The sequence below is a fragment of the Centroberyx affinis genome, unplaced genomic scaffold, assembly GCF_046629955.1.
Source record: "Centroberyx affinis isolate AG114_WGS23_722 - 3 ecotype Tasmania unplaced genomic scaffold, CSIRO-AGI_Caff_v1 ptg000946l_1, whole genome shotgun sequence".
NCBI classification, from domain to species: domain Eukaryota; kingdom Metazoa; phylum Chordata; class Actinopteri; order Beryciformes; family Berycidae; genus Centroberyx; species Centroberyx affinis.
Genome location: NW_027279520.1, coordinates 496,113 through 519,882, shown reverse-complemented (window position 1 = coordinate 519,882; position 23,770 = coordinate 496,113). Strand labels below are relative to the sequence as shown.

At 41.8% G+C, this 23,770-nt stretch overlaps 1 protein-coding gene across 1 annotated transcript in view; it reads left to right on the top strand.

Moving 5' to 3' along the window:
• cadm2a (cell adhesion molecule 2a) overlaps nt 1-23,770 on the top strand; it is a 225,509-nt gene that overhangs the window by 149,546 nt on the left and 52,193 nt on the right. Inside the window, exon 2 of the mRNA XM_071521951.1 lies at nt 22,083-22,232. Within this exon, the coding sequence (XP_071378052.1) occupies nt 22,083-22,232 (150 nt within the window). The remainder of the gene's footprint in view (nt 1-22,082; nt 22,233-23,770) is intronic.

Sequence of the window (23,770 nt, the reverse complement as noted above, 5' to 3'; positions counted from 1 at the left end):
CACAGGGTAAAAAATGAAGCTTGTATCATCTGGAAGTTTTCCTTGGAAACCTCCTGTCCCTTCACCCTGTGACGAATGGCTGGAGATTACAGGTTGGTGACCAGGCATACGCATCCACTTCAAAGCTTTGTCTGGAGGAAGCCATTTGTTACCCCCAAGGCATCTATCACAATATAACTTCACCTTCTAAACTATTCATTTGAAGAAGCAGTGGAAACAAAAAGCATCTGCTGAGTTATGGGCTGTACCTGGACTGTCCATCATCCAACAGCAGTACCTGTTTGACAGCGTGTGTGTATGCGTACGTGTGCGCACGTGTACGCATCCGTGTGTGTCTATCATCCTATAGCAATTCCTGTTTGACTTTTCTCATTGGGGAGATTCATGATTTCGATATCCCTCGGGTGCTTTGTGGAAATTGAAATGTGCTTCTCGAGCCCGTGGGGAATTTCTTTAAGGCCTTAAATGGCAAAATTTTATGGCCAGTGTGCGTGTATGTGCATGTGTGTATGCACGTGTGTGTGTGTGTGTGTGTGTGTGTGCGTGTGCGTGTGTGTATTTGTTTTTCCTGATCATAGGGAAGCCAAAGGGCAGTTTTTATGAGATGACCCGATTGTAGAGTCTTATAGATGTCAAGTAATGACACGTCTATGTGAAGGAGCTAATTCAAACCTCTCCTCCCTCCTCTTTTATCTTCTCCTCTAAGCTCCGATCCTCTTCTCTCCTCTCCTCTCTCTCTAGCCACTGCGCTATGCCGAATAAAAATGTCATATACTATGTTACCCAAAGTAACATGGTAAGAGTGGATTTGGGATTTGGAGATGGTTTGCTGCTATAGTTACAGCACAGACAGTGTCTTATGGGGATTCATGGGATGTGTTTGGTGCTTCTCTCTTGTCAGTTCTCAGCCCAGAAAATATTGATCATGAATGCATCAAGTAGCTAAGGAAATAATAAATATTCATTGATAAGTTTACATATCATGAACCCTGATGCAGAAGCACAGAATTCTAAATTTTCCCAAGGGTCATAATTCATGTCGACTCACTTCTGTATGTATTCTGTTTGGGGAGAGTTTGATTGTTTGTCAGGCTAGAGCTTGTTACATGCTACTGAAGGTTTCCCTGCCAGTAGAGAGAGAGAGAGAGAGAGAGAGAGAGAGAGCTTCCGGACGTATGTAGGCCTCAACAGCCATCATGCAGCTCTGCTCACAACATACACACAGAGGTGCTAATGTAATACAAGGCATGTCTTTCCGGCAAAAATCAGCAATCAAAAACATCAAACAGTAAAAAATGTCATACTTTCATACTAAAAGGGTCAGTGAGTTATAAAAATAAATACATTTGACTGACTGCAAATCGTCATTATAAGTAAGTCCAAATGTGAGCTAGTTCCTTTTCCGCCTTATGTACATATCCCCATTTCACCCAAGGCTGTACAGACCGTGGCAGAGATGTTCAGCAATCCTCCACAAAACAGCTCTCTTTGTCTTTTGGGACAATTCACTTGTCTCCTTCTGTCTGTGAGAATGGAGAAATGGAGAAAGGAAAGAACAACACAACTCCTACAATAGGCCATTTTAAAGTCGCAGCAGTAATCATTACTATCGGCATAGTAGTTATCATTGACATGAGGTTGGAGGTAAGTACCAAAGCCTACAGGTTAAAATGGCAAGGTGCAGCGCAAAAACAGTTTTTTAAGCTTGGAATTCCAAGGTTCCATCTGACTCTTTTTAATCAAACATTTTATCCACATATTCATCATCTTTGAATGTTACTATATGCTTGTCAAGTTCAAGTTCATTTATTTATATAGCCCTTCATCACAAGTATGTCTCAAAGGGCTTTACAGAGAATGAGTCTACCTAGATCTATCTAATCAAATATCAGAGAAGAAAATGATGCAATACAGTATGCAACAAAATCAAACAACAACAAGACACCAAACAGCATCTTGGAGAGACATAACAAGCCTACCTAATCTGCCTAGCCTAGCCTAGCCGGCACCACGACCCTCAGTGAAGACAAGGGAAAACTCCCAAGAAAACCTGATAAGGAAAAATAAATGGAAGAAACCGTGGGCGGGCCAAGTCAAAGAGTGATCCCCCACCGGGATCTGAGTGTGCAGTAGGTGCCGGGACAAAACGATAAAATGGACAATAACATGGACAATGACAATGAAATAAGAAAACAGATGAGGTAAAGAGAAACACGATGAGGCGGAGAGACGGGACGACGGCCAGCACTAATATCCACAACAGCTAGGGCAGCTTCGGCTTGAGCGGTGTCATTAAAAAAAACAAAACGTTTGGGGTTAAATACTTAAGGTTAAGGTTAAGGTTAAAAAAGATAGAAAGAACATAACAGTTTTGCCCACCTGGGATGTCAAAACATTCACGCTCAGTATCTCACGACTGCGCTCCACCCAGAGAGAACCTTATAATTCCAAGCTCACGATTTGTCTTAACGAAGTCCTAGTTAATTAGTGTGATATATGAGACCGTGCTAACCGTGGGGACAGCAGCTATGCAGGATATTTTATGTGCTGTGTAGTGTGAGGTGTTTCTGATGAGGTCTGCTGGGTGCATGGGGGGCTGTGATGTATAGCAGTGCTGCATGTGTGTCACGCGAATAAGACCTGCGAGGTGTGCCGATGTGTTTGGTGCGACTGGTTCTTTTGTTTTATACGCTGCATTTGTGCGTAGTTGTGTGTGTGTGTGTGGATGTTTTTGCATGTGCAGGTGCGTTTGTTTGTGTGTAGCCATGCATGCTGTGACCTTTCATATAGAACAGCTGTGGAGTAAGGTGACAGAGTGGCTGTAAACTGAAATGTCCTGACATTAAAGCCACCAGGCCACTCACTTCCCCGACGCACTCCAACCGTAAGACAGACGATTTTATGAAGATCACAGCCAACACACACTTTAACAGTTTTTCCAGTTCTGTCTTTATTGTAGTTTAACTCTCAGACAATGCAACTCGCAAGCCAAAGCCATGACTAACTTAAAAAAGTTAAGAATGCAATCTTTTTCACATAATATAATCATCAGTTTCTTTGTAAGAAAACCAGCCAGTATTGATCAGTTAATACTTTAATAACCTGCAGTCCAAATATCAGGTTTTTTGTTTTTTTCCTCTGCAAAAATGTTCACCTGATGGATAATAACATCTGATGCTCTTTGAAGTGGTAGAAAGCAATGAACACGCTGATCAGTGGGAAATTTGTTCCATGCAAACAGCATGCTTCAAAAACAATTGGATTGAAATATCAGAAAAAGGATTATCATCAAGAGGCCTAGAGAAGAGAATAAACACATTCATATCCCATGTCAAGTGTTCATTCCTCTTGTAATAACAAAAGCGTCATCAGGTGGAATCTTTTGAGTGAAAACGCTTCTGTCCACAACATATCAAATTCACAGCACTCAGTGTTTGGGGTAAGTATCACTGGCAGTAGTAGTATCCGTCACTTCTACTCTAACCCACTCTCTTTTAGATGTACTTAGACAGGAGATTTTGTAAGACCATCCTGTAACCGGACTCTTACATGTTCAGTCCCTGCAACAGCCAATCAGAGTTATTCATGAAACTCACCAGCAGGGTCACAGTGATGATATGTTCTGACACCATCACGGCACAGTGTTTCCTTATTCATAACCGTGAATTACCGGGCTGGTTTTACTATTTGCATTTTTGCAGCACCACAAATCCACCACCTTTTGATAATTTGCATGTTGTGTAAGCGATTCATAAAAGCACACCGCAGCACAAAGAAATTACCACCTGCTCTCGTCAGACGGTATATTTAGACTGACCCAGGAATTCATATTTATGAATTATGTTTATGGAGAAAACACTCTTCCATGACGGCTGTATGGGCATGAATTGGATATGGCAAGGTGCAACACTTGTCGTACCTTAGCCTAAATGAGACCATATTTGATCTTGGAGTTTTTATCATTATAATAGAGAGCAAAGATTAAGCAAAAATTGCCAGAAATATATTTGGAAGCCATATCTAAACAAATCACATCAGGGGAGCGTTCAGAAACAATGTTCCCCCTAAGCTGTGTGTCTAATAATTTATCACACCGACCAAATAATAATACCTTGTCAGTCATCAGTCATTGCTCCAATTGGTCCCCAGAAATTTAGTCGATTTAAGCAGGTTCGGATGTTTTGGTGGTAAATTATATTAGATGTAAGGTCTTTGCCATAGCTCAGGGTTTTGTGATTTAATTTTGTGATTTGCCTCAGCCCGCAATGTCATACTAACCTTGTGAGCTTTATGACAAAACCCCTTATATTCTTTTTCCAAATAATTTTTATATTATGTGCTTCTACCTCTTCTCTTAAAATACAGAGTTCTGCTGTGGAGGTTTTTTTTTTTTTTTTTAGCATTCTCTGCTATTCTGCCATATCTAGTATGCAGCCCATTGAAGTTGTGCAGAGGCACCAGTGTCAAGCCAGCTAGAATAAAAAAGTAGTTCTCCTGGTCAAAACCTTTGAAATACAACCCTTATATTGATGAACATGTGCTTCAACTTTTTCTAATACAAAGAACAGAAAGAGAAAATAAAGAATGTATTTAAGGAGGGATATGTACTAGTACATGAAAATACAGCACACTTTTTTTTATTGATCAAAATGTCCCTTTCACAGCATGTATTAATAATCATATAGGGTTAGTCCAGATGCCATACACACTGTATAATCAAAATCCTATAAAAGTCTATTTAACCTTTTCATTGGCTGCCAGTTGCAAAGTTTCCTTGAGCAGGGGACAATGAACCCCTACCTGCTCCAAATACACTGTGTGTAAATTCAGCAATAGGAATGCTCTAAAATTACTTGAAATTTGACATTACTGTTTATTACATTCACTTCACACGCTTCAGCACCACAGCAATATAAAGTGGTGGTAGTCCACCAGGTGTGGTGCCCTTTTGTGTTCACTGCATGTTTAGCTGGAGGCAATTGACCACCAGCAATAAACTGCCATACCCTTGAGACATGATCTGTGTGTATTGCCTCCAGGCCATGCCCTGATGGTCACAGCCCATCTCTAAAAATATACACAGCACAACAACGCAGCTGTTACACAGAGGTAAACAAACATTTTCTGATTCATTATGAAATGGATAATGTTTTCTGACAACAGCTTGCTAGAGTTTTGAATCTATTAAAATGTCCATACTGTTCCTGAAAGTCGCTGGCTTGTGCTAGGAGCAGATGCATAGAGCCAGTAATCCTGATTTCCCTCTGCCAAATCAGATCTTGGATTGAGATCGGCCCTGTGCTTCCTCAGTCTGGCTTGGATACTACAAACTGTAGAAGGGGTCATCACATTGTTTACGGGGAGCTCCATAATTCCTGGATGAAGGTGGTCAGTAGAAGACTTTGGCACAAACCACACACAGTGGGGCTCCCTCATCATCCAAGCACAACTGATCAGGTCCACTCTGGCACAAGTTAATGAAAATCTGCTCATATGCCACAAAACCACTGGAAACACTTGACCATGGAGTCTGCTCTTGCTAACCGCTGCTTTTGGCGGTGTTACCACAGGCTTGCTCTATTTTCACTATATTTGTCTGTGGTTTTTGGTTAAAGGGGCTCAGGGTATCTGTTAACATACAAGCTGGATATATTTTAGGCATACAATCTGTTTGATGGAAATATCTCTTGAGAAGGGAAACCAAGACAAGAAAAAATGTTACGTTATTGTGACGTCATTTTCTCTGTATTCATGTGTAAGCATCAGTCATATTCTGTTCTCCATGGTGACTGCCTCCATCATCTGAACTTCAGCCTACTATGTCACATGCACCTGCCAACCTGGGTTTCTAGCTTGTTAACTATGGCACTGCTTCAGCTCAGCTACTGTTACTGAACCTTTTGTTACCACTTACCTTTGCAGTTATCAAGAAGTTTCAACACCTACACTGTGTTGCTATGAACAAAACAAATAATTCTTATTTTCTGTTATACATACTGCAGTGTGAGTTAATTTCTACTTTGGGCGAACTGGAAGTCTGGCAAGTTGTCATTTCACCAAGCTTTCATTAAGCTTTCACTTTTTGTGAAAATAAATAGATCCCTGTTGCCTCATGAATGTACTTTTTACAAATGTACCAACTGACAGAGCTCACCTCATAAAGTTCCACCAAAACTTTTGATTGGCATTGCCATCACTTGGCTTGCTGCTGTACAAGTTGAGCTGTGTGGATGAAGGCTGCACACAGTTTCATAGAAAAAAAAATCCACTATTAACAAACAACATAGGCTATTTGTTTTAGGTTATTTTGAGAGTGAAAAGTTATGAGAGATAGCAATTGTTCCATTAAATTCTATGGGGCAAACATCTGGAACACTCAGAATCTGTATTACAGTATTTTATTGAACTTGGTATTCAACGAATGACTATTATTAAACTGATATTATGTTTTACGTATAATATACAAGAGTAGATTATTGTACTGTTTAACTGAAAAGAGAGAAATTGTAAATAAGGCTGGGGGTCCAGATTGCCGTTGCCCACATGGTCTCTGAAGACTTCGTGCACGTCTGTATTTTACCAGATGGCATTTCCAGAGGAAGAGAATCTGGAAAGAGGTCTCTCTCAAACCATAAACATTGCTATAGCTGCTGTCACCATCTTCTGTAATGATGAAATTTATGTTTTGACGTTTATATGTGTTATCTGTGTATGTGTTATCTGTGTGTGTGTGTGTGTGCGTGTGCGTGTGCGTGCATATGCATGTGCATGTGTGCTTATGTACTTGCATGTGTGTACGTGTGTGTTTAGCTTATGAGCAGATGACTCTACCATGGAAAGGGTGTGTATGTGTAATTGCGTTAAGCAGTGGAAATCAAATATGCTGGATTAAATGACAAAACAAACAGATGTGTGTCTCCCTGTAATGTGAGACAACGAGGACGTGGTAGACAGATCTAATAACGCAGGCAGTATGGTGGCAATAAGCTGCGTTAAGTAAGCTTGATTCCATTTATTAACACTGTTTACCATCTCCTTTATTACCCTGAGATGAATTGCAGCCCTTAGCGAAATGGTGTTAAATCAAATAAGATTTAAATACATTTGCTTACATTCATTCAGAGCTAATTTTTTACGGCGACGATTTCCTTGAAATTGAAATAGCCAAAAACGTGTTGTCGGGATTGCCATCAATCTGTGTCACGATGTACGCTTCCCCTCAGTGTTTTTTATGTTCTCGTGGATGCATAGATTGATTACACCATGTACAGCCAAGTCATAAGGTGACAAAGAGTGTGTTAAGATTTTACAGCAATCTGCTCACCGGTGGAATGTTGGTGGGAATCCAAGGGCCTGGAGTACATCAAACATACGGCAAAACAGCTGCTGCTGTACGAAAGATAAGCTAAACTCTCTATCATGCCATGTGACAGCTCCGAGAGCCACGCTGCACACATAGATCTCCATAGGCTTTTCACTGCGTGTCAGACTCCGAATATATCTGCTATTGTAAAAGGGTCGCCTGAGGGGGAAAGAAATACAAGGAGAGGCAGAGCGTGAGAGAGAGAGAGACAGAGAGAGAGGTGGGTGGAGGAAGGGTTAATATGAAGATAGAGCATTGCTATGAAAAGGCAGGTGATAGAGAGCAAGAAGGTAAAAGAGAGAAAGTAGCATGCACCATGTTGAATAGTTTGAATAGTGAGAGGAGAAGAAAAAAAGATGGATCTTGCAACAGAACGCATGTCCTCCCGGGAGAGCGATACCCTAAGGGAATATCATGATCACTGTTGCGTGTGTGTGTGTGTGTGTGTGTGTGTGTGTGTGTGTACGCGCCACAGTAGGTGGTGCCCGTATGAACTATCACACAGTTTATTTATGACGGCTCCCCACTGACACTTACAGAGACAGAGCCCAGCCTGCTCAAGGCTTTTCTGTTCCACCACCATACAGCCACTGACTTTTCATTTATGTAGAGTGTGTCCAATCGCGATTAAGGTACGTATGTGGGATTAGCTGTTTATATGCATCTTCATATTCCAATCACAAATATTCCTGTACATAAGAATACACGGAAAGTACTGAGTGTTACCATGGAAACGAAACTTAAATTAGCAAATTGGATGTACGCGTACCTCAGTATCCTGGCTGATACCAACAGGTATGCGTGACCAGGTGTATGACATGTATTGTATGTACAGTAGAGTGTCTTTAGGTGAGAGTCTAGAAACAGGAACTGTACTCACTCAAGTTTCTCTAATGCAGATTTAGACAATATTTGACCTGCAGGACAGATCAAGCCTGTCCTCCGGTTACAAATTCTTTTATAATCCTGTAAATGTCAGTGAGTTTTCACCCTCAGAGCACAGATTTTTAAAGTAAAAGTGCTGTGTAGCGGTCACTAGACACTGTTATTAGCACATATGATGGATGTCCGACAAGTCGAACGCACAGAACAAAATCCCAGTCGCCATTGTCTTCAATGCCCTCTTCCAAGATTTTATTCCATCAGAGAATCACATTGTTATTCTTTAGGTTACAGTTTTAAATAATCAAGATACAGTACTCAAACTCACAGCACTTCAATCAAAGAAATGATTATTGTTAATAATGATTATGCAGTTATTAGTTAATAAAGGGATAACGTACAGCGAGCTTGTCATAATTGCAAAATTATACGTCTGAAATATTGATGTAAAATGCTTTTATTACAAGCTAATATTATACAAAGATATATATATATATATATATATATAAATAAGTCCAAGCTTTGTATCCTCCAAATAAATTAAAAGTGATATTGGAAAACTTTTCCATGTTTCTAGTAAGTTAGTTGTTGTTTGTCTGCATTAACCAAGAAATAACTTCGATTAGAAATCAACAAAATCCAAAGACCAGGTGTCTTGACTGATTAGATGTGAAACAGAAATAACAGACCTCAGAATGAGTCTATTGGCCAATCAGAAAAGGGTATTCTGCAAAGCAGTGCAATAAGTATTTTTAAGTACTTCAATCTCAGTTTTATATTTCTAGCACAACACTGAATTTCAGTTTAGTCATAGTTGAAAATTTAAAAAAGCAAGGGGCCGGATTGATATGGTGAATTCTTCATGCAGCCCTCTATGAAAAACAATTTCTTACCCCTGCTCTCAACTGTGTGAATGCGGGTATACACCACAGTTTGAAAGAGTTATAGAGCTTTAGTTTCTGATGAATCTTCTTCTTTTTTCAATGGTATTTCTTTATTGGATAGTAGACAGTGGGAAACGGGAATGGTATTAGAGAGGAGGTGGGATTAGAATGCAACATAGATTAAAACCAAATTTGAACCTTTATATTCACAGGTGCGAATATAAAGGTGCCACTTTCTAATGTATCTTAAGCATATCCCATTGAGTCAGGAATAAAGCATGTGAGAGCCGGCCATTGTGTAATCGATTGGGAATACTCTGCTCATGGCATGCTAAAATGGGGGAATGAGAGAGTGGAATGAAAAGTGTTTTATTCAATTTCAGCTTGCCAGGACCTACCGAACTGTTGTGTTGGTTGCCTGGTAACTGTAATACTCAGAGATACAAGTGCAGAGAGTGTAGTGAATAAGACTCCCACCATTTTTCTCTTCTCTCACTTTCGTCGCTGCTTGCTCTCTGTCTCTCTCTCTCTCTCTCTCTCTCTCTCTCTCTCTCTCTCTCTCTCTCTCTCTCTCTCTCTCTCTCTCCTCAATGCTCCATCTTTTCTGCTCTCCCTCCATTTCACTCCATCATTTTCTTCCTGGCCTTCCTTTTCTCTCTTCAAGCTGTTGTTGAGGATGACTAAAGGTAAAAAAAAAAATGTAATGTGTATATTTCGCCCCACCATCATCTCCACCACGGCTCTATGGTTTTTTTTTTATATGGCTATCAACTGGTAGATCACAGAGCCAGAGTTGTGACAGGGAACTCATATCTAGACAGCAGGGATGAAAGGCAGGAATAGAGCGAGGTCAGACTTTACTGAGTGAATATTTCACCAAGCCATCAGTCTCATGTAGAGGGGAGTGTTAGGAGAGATGTGACATTTGCTGCCCTGCTTCTCTGTTCGTCCCTGTCCCCCTTGACCAGTGACACAGCAGCAAGGTGTGAAAATTGCATGAGTTGGCTGTGCGTGCGTGCGTGTGTGTGTGTGTGTGTGTGTAAGAAAGAAATAGAAAGCTGGGGGTATTTGAGTTTTGTGCTCGCAAGCATTTTTGCTTTATATGATTGTTTTTGCTTTGCATTCTTCTCTCGTTTTGCTTTTGTGGTGTGCCACTGAATATACTGTACTGCTTAAGACCAGCAAATTGTCGAGTTGAATTGTAAACCATTGCAAATCACAGTAAATTATCAGAAAGCGTCTCTCTCTCTCTCTCTCTCTCTCTCTCTCTCTCTCTCTCTCTTTCTCTCTCTCTCTCTCTCTCTCTCTCTCTCGCTCTCTCTCTCTGTGTCAATATCTATCTGTCTATGCCACTCACTTTGGGACACAGTGAAATAGTACAAAAATCAGCCCAGTCAGCCAGAGGAGATCGGCAGTGAGGGTTTGACAGACACTCAAATATAAATAAAAAACTATGTATATGAGTGTTGAAAGAGAGGTGGAAGAGTCCAGGGGTTGGTTTGTATCTGTAGTTGAGGCTTCAGGCTCAGTTTCTGCCCACTTCATTGTACTCAGTTTAAATCGATTTACAGTATATCGATCAGCCATAATGACAAATTCTATATCTGTTGTGCGCAACTGGAAGTGAATTATAAACTCGGGCTTGTAATCGAAAAGAAAGCACAATACTTTTCATAACCTGCAGACTCGCCACCTGCGGTTAGATTCTCTATTTGTTCTTCCTCTCTCATTCTTTTTCAGGCGCTGTCTCTTAGAGCTGCACAGGTTTTCAGGCTCACTGGAGGCATTCCAATAGATCCATCAATTTGGCAAAGCAGTGTGTGTGAAGCGTAAGAGTCATTCCCTCGGGATACACACGCAAATACACAGACATGCTCGCACACACACACACCAACAGACAATCTATGCTGTTTATTTCTCTGTCCTTTGTGTTTTCACCAGCAGGATGTCTCTGAGGTGATGCCTGTGTTGTTGGTTAGGTCTCTTGTTTTCTGGTTCTCCTTGTTTTTATATATGGTGGAGAACGGGCCTGTAAGGTTTTCACCACGCTGTTCATTGAATCCTCTGATATCATGGCATATTCCCTGCCTGACGATGGTCGTGTCTCTGCTACACCAAGCTGATTACGGTGCTGTCAGTCACAAGCTAATATGATGCTGCGCCAGGGTGTGCGTGCATGCATAAATCCTCATGCACACACACACGAACACACACTGAAACACAGACAAATCATTTACTTATGTCCACATAAAACGAGAGCCATGGAGACATCAGCTATAAAATTGTTCATCTACTGTAAAATGTTCATAAAGCATGTAATTTCCACCAGGAATCAAATGAAGCACGGCATACACTAATCAACAGCATGATATAGCTACGCCCATATCCATATGGGTCTTGCAAGCTCGTTAGGAAGCAAACGGTTTCCTCGCAAGATCCAGATAATGTGACATGGCTAATTAAAAGGTGCCATACTATAAGGTCTCAATTTGTTGATGAGCTAAATCAGGACATTCCCGTGCAGAGCGGAAAGATCAGCAGCGCTCATGCAGGGTGATTGACAATGAAGATAAAGACGATGCCGTTACAGCAGATATGCATCAGACACTGGCACGCTGTCCTGCCTGCAGTGATCTAATCACTTGTTCTGTCCTCTTTCTTTGTCCTTTTCCCTCTCCGTTCTCCACCTCTTCCTCTCTTGCTGTCCATCCTACCCCTCCTGTCTGCCTTGGGGATTCCAGTGATGGCTTCAAAAGGCAAAGTGCGAGGTGAGTTGTGGCTGTGTTTCGCTGCTGTACCTCTGACTCAGATACTCAGATACCTTCAAAAACTGAAAAAGAATGGCTTTTTCATTTTAAACAAAAGAGTAATGTTTTAGTTTGTTTGGCTGTACTGTATTTGTTCAGTTTCTAGTGAACAGTCATCATTATTGTAGTTGTATGTTAAGGCAGTGTCAGCTTTCAATTTAGCTTTTAAATAAGTTATTATGTTTTTGTTCAGTGTGTTTTAGTGAACACATGCTGTTTACTATTCACTTACCCATAGCCCCTTAATCTGTGATGCCAGTGATGTAAAGAGTGAATAGCAAACAGTGGACAAGGTGACTGTGACAGAATGGTTTGCTTGGGATCAGAACACCTTTTCTGGTTTGGCAAAGATAGCACTCCCACAATATAAAACTCATTTGGATGTCAGGATTCATAGATACGGTCTTTGGTTGTGAATTATTCAGGTTCACAAATACTGAAGGGGACAGTTCTAGGTCATGAGAATAATAAGCAAAGTATTTAATTGTGTGATATTCCCCTTTAGCATCGCCAAGCACAGAAACGGTGGCAGTAAACTACAATGATCAAAATCTTTTGCATCAATCCACTGTGCCTGCAACATGGCAGCGAGAACAGATTACAGATCAGAGAGAGACAGAGAGGAGAGGCAGAGTGTTTCTTTGAGAGGAGATAACCTGATTTCATTCAGCCGTATGCTACAGCAGATACGCTTCTCAAAACTGAGGATTTAGCCGAACAGGACTATAATTTTCATCTGTTAAGCATCTGCTACCATCATTGGCTAATGACTAAGAAGCATAGGACTTGAATACAGACACTGCCTGAGCAGAGATGTGATGATAAGCCAAATGACACAATAGTCATCAAATCAAAGAAGCATACCAAAGAAGCAAATGTTATTAAAGGAATTATTAATGGTAAGCACATGGAGAGGAGTCTTTTCCCTTTTCCATCATGTGGATAAGTGTCATTTTTCTAAAACAAACAGCATTATCGCCCATGACTTGTACTTAATATTGATGAATAGTGGATTGTGTTTGGGGCTACAGCTACTACTTATTTCTCTTTCCCCATCTCTTTTTGTCTCTCACACACAAACACAACATAGAAGAATTGTTATACAGCATCAAAATATCTGTGCCGATCTTTGTCTGTCTATCTCCTCATTATCTCCTTACTTAGCAATTTATATTATCTTTGTACTCCTCCTCCTTTTCCTACTCCTCCTCATCATCATTACCATCATCATCATAATCATGACCATCATCATCACTATCATCATCATCATCAGCAGCAGCAGCAGCAATGGCAACAGCATCAACACCAGTATACATTTTTCTCCCTACGCTTGCCAAACTCGGAACTCCATTTTATCCTTTTCCTCCATACACTTGCTGCTTCTTAATGTGTCTCTATATAATTTGAACCCGCTCTTGCTGCACCTAAATCCAGCTCCATGTGATTCCACTCTTTCAATACACGCATAATATCTCTGTCTCATTCACTGGTGACCCATCCTCTCTCAAAGGCCACCCCACCCTGCCATCATCCCTTTCTGCCGTCGTGTGACAATAAAGGAAATCCATTGCACCCTTAATGGGCAAACAGAGGCTGCGTAGATCAGAGTCAAGCACATGTCTCCCGCTTGCCTCTCTCACCCCTATAATGAGGCTATTGGCAGGAACACATACACAAGCCAGATAAGATTCATGCTGATCAGCGGGCAGATAAAGGCTCAGTCCACCTAATGGTGCCAGCTCATCAATCTGTGTGTGTGTGTGTGTGTGTGTGTGTGTGTGTGACTGAATGACTGAGGGACAGAGTGAGGGTGCCTTGCATGTATGTGCTCATTTGCAAAAGCATATATAGCGCTCATCCGACTAGAGCCCATTATACAGCAACTAAGATTAATTTTCCTGTCCTACACATTTTGTGCCGGTGGAAGATGGAGCCGGGGCTATTTTTAGAAAATGTGACGACATAATGGCATTCCTGTCAGCCATGCAAATGAGCATGAAAAAGCACCTCATTAAGCATAACACACACACATGTATAGCACCTGTACAGTGTGTGTGTGTGTGTGTGTGCGCTCACGTGGGGGCACGCAGACACACATGCACGCACAGTTTCTGGGCCCCTTTAAATTGTTCTGAATCTGAATCTGCAGTATGCATGTTATCTGAGGTCAATTGTACTGCTTTGCGCTGCGCAGCACGAATCCTTAAATCATGGGTTAATTTCCTGTAGCTGAGTGTCTGATATTTATGGAATATAATGTTTCAGACAGATAAAAGAAATAGCAATTATCCTATATTTTACACCATATTTTCTATAATTGGTGGAGTAAAAGGTGTGAAACGGGTAGCATGCTATTTAAAAACACAATCCCTAGTTTCATCAACTTTGGTAGTCACACCGGAGATGATATATTCAGCGTGCTCATGCTGGTTTAGACCAGTCTGAGCTTAGCTTTGAGACGAGATCTTCAGTGTCAACCCTGACACTGTGGGCCCCGACTGTAAGTTGTGGTAAAAGAACGTCACAGCAAAGTTAGTCTGTCACACGAGCCAAATGATAAGAGCCGTCTTTTAAAACCAGCACTTTCTGTCCTCCGAATCTCCCAGATCCCCCCGGGGGAAAAGCATTTCCCCAGATCACTCTTAAATTAACTGTATCTGTCAACACATCACCAAACATTAGAAAATCACACTGTGTCATGTTGATTTTGGGACTTTGGGAGTTTTGGTGGCAGCAATGATTAGTCTGATTTCCCTCATGAATGCCACCCTAGCCTGCTATCATCCCTCTCTCTCCCCATATGAAAGCATAAGAAGTGAATTGCTTCCTGAGAGAAAAAGAAGCAGAAGTCAAGCACATTCTCCTCCACATCTATTTGAGAGAATTTGAGAATTTCAATGGCCGAAATAAGTCTGATTTCCCTGACTTTATTCTGTTATGACATTTAATTTACAAAACCTATTGGGCAATTTCTGCAAACATGTGTCTGAATGCTAACATTGTTTTGCCATTTCTTGGCCTTATATTTGAAAGGGGACTGGAGAGGAATATTTGAGGCCAAAATTGCATAGCCAGATCCCTGTCTTCTGTGTCCTTGCAGCAGTGAATAAAGAGAAGACTCTGCTTTTATTATTTCTAAAAAGACTTAACTGAAAATAATGTTAAAATTTATAGTGCCCTGCTCATTCTCCAGCGCTTTTCACTAGTAACACTCTGCAGCTGCATACCTGTGCAGTATCCACACACACACACACACACACATACACACAGAAGCACTTAGACGCATGCATCCAAACACAAACACATAGCGAAACACATTTAAACACCGTTAAGACATGTACATAAATCAGATGCCTTCATGTCTGGGCAGTGTAATTTCAGAGCCTGTTTCCCACACAGCTGCATAACAACTCAGAGAACGAGATATGTGAGAGAAACAGGTTCTCTTTGGAAAGAATGAAGTGTTTGAGATCTTGCTCTTTTGTTTTTGCACTTATCTCAGTTTCTTACTCCCTTCCCTCCTACCTTGCTTTCACTTTTCTGTCAAAATATCTGCTTCTGTCCTTACCTAGCTCACCTCTTGCTCTCAGCTCCTTCTCCCTGCTTTTGCCAGTGTGTGAAGTATTTATGAGGGCCAGGTTTACCTCTGTCATAAAACCATGAAATGCCTGCCCTTGGCTCAGAAAGGATAGTGAGATCCCTGGCCACTCTGGACGGAGTGAGCTTGAACTCAAGCAGCTTACACGCAGAGAATGGGCAGAGGTTCATATATTTGCCCTTTAAATGGATGTGGCTGAATCAAGGGCAGGAATACTGGGCAAAGAATATTGGTGTCTGGAAGTGAGTCTGGTCACCAAATTGAAATTACTGTGTGGGTTTATACTGTGTAAATGTTGACATGTAGGTTTTTCCCATATCTGTTATGTGTCCTCCTTGGTTGAGCATCCCTGAATTCAGTAGAGAGTGAGTCTGTATTCAGATTTAGAGCTAACTGCTAGCTACAGCATTGCAGCAATAGGCATGATATATTGCAATGCTAAAATGTGATTGGCTGCTGAAAGGCAACGCCACCCAAAAGTTCATCTGTGCCGTGTTTGAACTTGACCAATTTATTAAAAAAGTTGTCTTGGTTTAAAGAAAATGAATGGACTGTCAGAGAGAATATGTGGTTGCGCGTGTGTGTGTGTGTGCGTGTGTGTGTGTGTGTGTGTGTGTTCTATAGTGCTGTGTGCGCACATGGAGGTGCTATCATGGGAGACATTCTTCCAGGATGTTCTGTCACTACCTGAACAATTCTGTCAACACCATTCACACCCCAGATGCCACTGGAAACGGCACACACCCACATCCTCCCCCGGCGCAAACACACACCAGAAAACACTTCCCTACCCCTTCCCTACCCTCCCCTTTGTGGTTGTTTCCACATCTACGTCTCTCTGTCGCTACATATCACATTTAAACAACAACACTTGATAGCACCCCGGAGAAACAGGAGATATTTTGTTGATCTGGCACCAGGGGTTGATTTGGACGTCAAGTTTGTGATGGCAGCACCAACAGCTGCCCAGTCTAATTATGTAAATGACAACAGCTCTGCCATACCCGGCCTGTCTGGTGCAGGATAATTAATTTCATATCTCCAGATCAGAAATGACTGTCCTGAGGTGTTTGTATCCCAGTGCTGAATACAAAGGTAACTCCACTCTCTGCAGGGGTTGCATTCAATTTGTTCGCAGCAGGAAACCGTTCACTGTCAAAACAGTAAATCTGTTTGGATCACGAATGCGCACACGCATTAACACATACACACACACACACACACACACACACTCATGTGCATGCGCAAATACAAGCACACTCTCTCTCACACACACATACACACACACACTCACACAAACACACAGCCCCCCCCCCATTGCCTTCTTGTTTAAAAAGACTGATAGTTTTGTATTTCTATTGTTTATTGTTTTGTTGTCGTTATGTTTTTCATTTCTGCAAGGGAAGGTTGTAAGGTGAGGTGTAAATGTTATGAAATCTGGATACATTATACCTGGATGCAATGTGGATATGAGATGCATGTTAATGGAAGGTGCAAAAAAGGCCATAGTGAAAGAGAAAGAAACAAAATTGTGTGTATATGGGAAAAAGGAAGCTAGTGAGATAGTTGTCACAGTGGGTGAGGAGTCCAGGAGAGAGGGCAGGGAGTGATGATATACTTCTCTGATGTGTGTTAGGCTTTTTTGCAAAAAAAAAAACAATAACAAAATCTGTAACAACATTTTTTTTATCAGCTTGAACTGTTTCTTACCCAGAAAAAACTCTGTCTGGCGAACACTTACAATTCTGTTTTTTACATTTGTATTTTGGGCATTTAGCTGATGCTCTTATCCAGCTGAAAACGACTGAACTGGGATCAGTTTCTTGCTCAAGGACACTATGACAGGATACATGGCTGGCTGATGAATGCATATTGGCTGTTGTGAGGATCGAACCTGTGACCTTGGTCGGTCTCTCCAATCACTAGGCCACCCTGCTGCCCCGCACTCTCAGAATCAGTCAGTCTGAGAGGCTTGAGTATCCAGCTGTGTATCCAGCTGTGTAGCCACCTGTGTAACTTTACAGACACTAGCTGGACATGGCCAAGCTGCCATGTCCCATGCAATCTCCTGTGTGTCATTCCTGACCCCCTGAGTAGGAGGCAATTTAAGCAATAAGCCAGTCGAGGTCAAGCTTTACAGTGACTTCAGAACAGCTAAGACAAAGCTTCACTTTGTGTTTTGCCCAACAATGCCTCTTAGCTGTTTTAAAATCACTGTAATGCACATCCTTGGCATTAACACACCATTATCATAAAAAAACACAAACGTTCAATAAGTATTTTATCTTTAATCAGTAATAATTAATAATTATTAAATGTTATTCTTCTACCAAGTAATGTAGTTGTAGTTCAGGTGTGACTGGTGATTTTCAGTACATGCATTTCTATTTAAATTTCCAGTGATGCAGTCACAGGTGTGCATTTGTCGGGTATGTTACAGTGGCTTCAAAGGTGACTCAGCCAATCAGAGCTGAAGACGGGGTCTATCCGTTTTATAACCCTCAGTATTCCTAGCCATACAGCGTAGCGCCACAGCTCAGTTGAGCTCCAGTCCTGGTATAAAGGTCAGTAGCTCCAGGCTGTCCGTCTGTCTGTCTGCATTTCTCTCTCTCTCTCCGCTTCTTGAATGCCTAAGTAAGAAAGGTTAGTAGACTCAGCTGCTCTCGCTGTAAAGGTCATGTCAGAGAGCAGACCGGAAGCATCCTGGATACTCTTATCAGTACTATTTGTCCAGGAGTTTGCTTTGGCGAGAGATACTGTATGTGTGTGCGCATGTGTGTGCTGTGAATAGCTCTACAGGGAGCACGGGTATAAACCTTTGGATTAGTAATAGTTTGGTCTTTTGAGAAATAATAGAATGTTTCGCCAGTTTATTTGATGCTGTACAGTGTGTGGAGGGAGGCACATCTGCCCAGCAGGATTGCACTTCTTATACCCAGAAGAATGTGGGAAGCTCCGCGGCCAACCTTGTGCATATGTAGATCCACAGGGGGGACGGGGGATGGAGGGGCGGTGAGAGGTCCCACTCATACTTAAGATTCAGCTCATCCAGGGAGACAGCTGTGTGGACAGGAGGGTAAAGTATGTGAATGAGCTCTGGTTCTGTGTCTCTAGGGGAAATACATAATGATTTGCTAATTTTTCTGCGAGTGAGATGTCACTGTAAAGCAGCTGTAACTCGCATTGCAATAGTCACCATTTCACTTTATCCTTGCTTTGTCAAACAGTGTTGCTGCAGTTAGCTCATCACTTCAAATCAGGTCTTGCATTGCTCTATACGTGCCATTTAAATGGCTTTATGGTCACATATGTATTATCCAGCTCAAGCTAAATATACAGCAAAACTAATTTCATTATGTCATTACTTCATAATGCCATGCAGATGCATGGGAAGTTGTTGACCTGGCTTAGCCCTGGCATGTCAGTCAAAGTGGAGGGCAATTAAACTGACCCCGCTCTCCATGAGAGATAGAGAAGTTGAAGCACAAGAAAGAAGGGGGGATCAAGATAAATTTGAAAGACTAGGGAGCATTGAGAGACACAGGAAACATGGAAATGAGAGACAAAGCAAGTGATAAAAACGCCACCCTTCAGGGATCAAATGTAGGAGGAAAAGAGACAGAGAGAGAAGAAAAGAAAGGAGGGAAGTGAATGGAATGGATACGGACTGGAGAGGATAGCGCAAGAACAGAGAAAAGGAGGAGAAGTGAGGTAAGGAGCTAATTTTAGACATGGAAATCAGGAGAGAACAGCTGCCTGCTTCCCTCAGGAGATACATTTCAATCAGGTCTGGGTGGCCAGAGGGAAGAATGGAAGGACCTACTCCACTGGCCAATTAAGCACACAGAGCGCTGCACTGTTCTAATATAACCATCACTGTGGCCCCTTTGGCCCTTTCAGTCCCTCTGGACGTGTAGCACCAGACACTGAGGCAAGGCTTAGGCACAGAGATCCCTAGACTATTGTAACCTTGTGTAGTCACTGGTACCAAAGGAGGGGAGAAGAGAGGAGAGGACAGGACAGGAAAGGAGAGGAGAGGAGAGGAGAGGACAGGGCAGGAAAGGAGAGGACAGGACAGGACAGGACAGGACATGAGGGGTCAGCACAGGACATTAAAGTAAAGGAAGGGGAAGGACAACAAGGCAAAGAGAATATGGAAAAAGCAGGGTCATTGAGTGATGCCTATAATGTATGGAGTATTGAATAAGTAGAATAAGCAATTGAGTGTTGTGAGGAAATCCTTCCAGTGGCATTATAGATTCTCTCTGCAGCACCTACTCAGTCAACTCAATTTCAGCTTGCTGTTTTCCCATGTCTTCCACTATCTAGAAATCCAAACACTCAACAGAAATGTATGTCAAAACACATCTATAGTGTGTTGCATCAGAAAGTGTACACTTGCCACACTGACCATTTACAGCATTTTCTTAAGTCCTGTAGACAAGCTTTCCATTTATTTCATCTTTTTATTTTTCAGTTCAGTTCAAATGCCATATAATGATATTCTTGTTTTTTTTTAGTGTTCAAGGGAAATTGTAATAGATAAAATACATTTTGGAGGCTCCCATCATCACTGGAGGCAAGTGTAGCATTCTGCTCTTGGCATCAAATCATTTAAATTTAATTTCCCATGTTTTCTTGTTTGTCAAAGGCAGATCATTTGGAGAACAAGCTAGCAGATTATTTTTAAATCACTGATGATTACAAAGTTGACAATAGAGTGACTAGCATGTCGCTAGAGTGTCTCCATTCACATTGACATTTTGCAAAGTGACGCATCCACTACAATAATGAACCTAAATTATACACTAGGATTGTGTCATATTGTGCCGCACTTGACTCATGAAAATCATCAGTGTGACCATTCTGTCCTGCAGTTAACCATTAACTTCCCATTGTGGTCAGCACAAAAGAAATAAAATCTATCACACAGGGGCTGCGTGTAGCCTAACTGTGTGAGCGAGAAAAATGAGAAAAATAAGTGATTTAAAGAGAGGAAGTAATAAAGAGAGCGAGGAGCAGGCGCGGGAGAACGGTAAATCGTTGGCAGATCATGCCTCATGCAAAACTTCCATGAATAAAACATATTTCTCGCCTCCCATAGCTCAGATCCATTTTTCCTCCGTTTCCCTCCCCTTCCCCCTCTATCTCTCACACGCATGATTAACCTCAGGAGGCCTTAATCAACACTGGAAATGACCCGTGCTCCTTGACTTACCTCTCTCTACCTCTCCTCTCCTCCTTCACCTCATCTTCTCTTCTCTCAGCACGTCCTTCACTCCAGGTCCATCAATGATGGGGTTGGCCTCACCTCACCCTGCATCCTGTTCCAGGATCAGTTTATCTTAGCGCAATCATTAGCTATTGGAAGGAAACCACAAAATTGTCCGGTGATAATTACATGGGGAACGTGATTTAATACATTTAGAGCAGCTCTTGGGTGGAATGGGATCAAACAGAATCGTACAGGAATGGAAGATGGGCCATTTAAATATTCTTTATTTCTAAATACTCTTCATTTCTCTCTTTGCTTTTATATGTTTGTTTTTTTATGATCCTTTCCAGCGGGGATGGCGGTTTAAGCTTATAGGGAAGACGGGAGAGTTAGCTGGGGATGAATAATCTGTCTTACCTAAGCCTTTATTCACACAGTCTTTAAAACCTGTCCTCTGGGGATGGGGACAGGGATAGATTTATGGTTATTATTATTTACTTGCTCGCTTGCTCCCTCAGCCTTACACACACACACACACACACACACACAGAGGAGGTGGAAAGACCAGTGTGAGCTGTCCATGGTTCTGAAAAATGGCAGCCAGCTATTGACAAAAGCGGTTGCAAAAGTGACCTATCCATGGTGCTGAAAACTAGCTGTACTTGGTTTGGAGGTCGCACAGTCCTGTATAACGTCATTCATCTTCCTATTTTTCTCGTTGGATGCAGGCATCACACACACACAAACATCCACACATGCACACACGTCCATGGAGAATGGTTTTTAATTGGTCTTCCCTGTGTAGCTGAGGTTTCAGGGTTGGTACCGCGGGCTAAATGCCCCCTGTGTGTTCTATGTTAGGGTCCAATTTAGCACACAGTAGTGACTGGCCATCCTGACTAAACATTTGCTCGGTAATTAGGCTGTTTAGCTTTCCCAGAGACATAAACCAGCTTTCTCCTCAGCCCTGCAGTGTGTGGAGCCGATTTGCTCCTCCGACGACAGAACAGCAGTTTTCTTAACATGATTTTTTTAGAGAAATCGTCATGAACCAAAATGGAAATAAGTCACATGCCTTTTTGTGTTACCTTGATCGCTTTAATTTTGTATGCTCATTGTTATATTGCATTTTAATTTATTACATAAATTCAATCAACCAAGCAACCAACTAACAAATCAATCAAACGATCAATCAAAATTCTATCATCTACCTCACTCTGTCTGTCTCTCTCTTTCTCTGTCTCTGTCTCTGTCTCTCTCTTTCTATCCCCCTCTCTCTCTCTCTGTCCTGATGCACACTCATATCCTCTCTCTCTTGTGTGTTTTGTGGCAGGCATCAGCGGTCAGCACCCTCTGGTCCAGAATGTGACCGTGACAGAGGGCGGGACGGCGAACATGACCTGCCGTGTGGAGTACAATGACAACACCTCCCTCCAGTGGTCAAACCCGGCACAGCAGACCCTCTTCTTCGGGGACAAGAAGGGTGAGTTGGAGACAGACAGAGTGACACCTGTGTTCACACAACAGATGCAGCCTTAGAAAATGTCACCTATGTTAGGTATGTGTTGGCTGTGAGGCGCAATTTCCGCTGAGACACAAACAAATGCAACTTTTCAGGTTTGAAGTTGAGAAGGGAGAGCGAATAGGTGTTTTGAGCTGCTTTCTATTCCTCTGCATGAGTAGTGTAGTATAGGAACAGTAATGTGCGTCTTAAATCGTCTCCCCCTCATATCCCTGTGTGTGTGTCACTTGTACGAGCTGCTGCCTCTGCAGCGTCATAGCACCTGTCCCACATTTCATGTCTGTGTGTGTGTGTTATCCTGTAACTGTTCCATTTACGCAGTAAAGTGCATATGCACAGTGCACAGAGACAGACAGATAACACACACCGAAGCCTTTATTCATAGAGTGTTTAAAACCTGTCCTCTGGGGATGGGAACAGGGGCAGGTACATATATGGTTGTTATTATTTACTTGCTTACTTTCTCTGTCAACCTTTCCACATACACAAATGCACATACACACACACACACACACACACACACACACAAGCCATACCCCTCCGCTAAGGAGAACAGTTGGTAGCAAGAATAGATTAGTCTGTATGTGGAAGCTCTGTTTCTGCCTTGTGCCCTGTTTAGTCTAGAACAGGCTAATAAGCGGTGAACACCAGCTGTCATGAATCATTTGGGGGTTTTGAATCTTTTATTGTAAAAAAAGGAGTGGGAGGTCCATTCACTTTCAGAATTTTATATTTATTTGGATACTTCGTAATAGAGAGTGAGACACTGCAGTGAAGAATCTGCTGGGAGTAGTCCAAAGATTTGTCCAAACCACCGAGATGTAGCTGCCATTCATTTGTATTTACCTTCATGTCGAATCTGGACCTGATCAATGTAAAACCTTGCAGGAAATCTGGACTGCATCCCATGCGGCAAGAAGCGGTTGATCGAAAAACTGTTTTGATGCAATGGCTTTCTCCTTGAGCACATACACAGCAAATATATGTGGAAAAATAAACATTCAAGGCTACTGCTCAATGAGCGATGCTGCCAGTGCATTACAGTGGTTGAAAATAATCAGAGAGCCTCTAACAGGTTGTCATTTTGTGCTGCTTGGTAAAGCATGAATACTTCACAGTGGTGTGAGCTGTCTTGTGCTGGTGTTCACAGGAAAAATCCACCCTAAAGCACTTGAACACTGTTAAAAACCTATTTGCAATTTACCTTGCATTTCTGGGCCCATGTTGTTGTTTGGTGGTGTATTTTCTCATTGCCGCGGATGTAGAAGATGTAACATCACATTGAGATATTTCCAGCACAGCTACAGTGGAGTCTGATAGCAGAAAAATGTTCAACAGTCTAAATCATCGACAGTAAACATCGTTTTGGTGTCATTTTGCATCAATGTTCAACAATCATACGTAGAGAATATAGAAAATCCAGCTCAGGATGAGACTAATGCCCTTCATAATGTTTAGCAAAGACATGTAGTTTAAAAGTTGTATTTAATTAGTTAAAC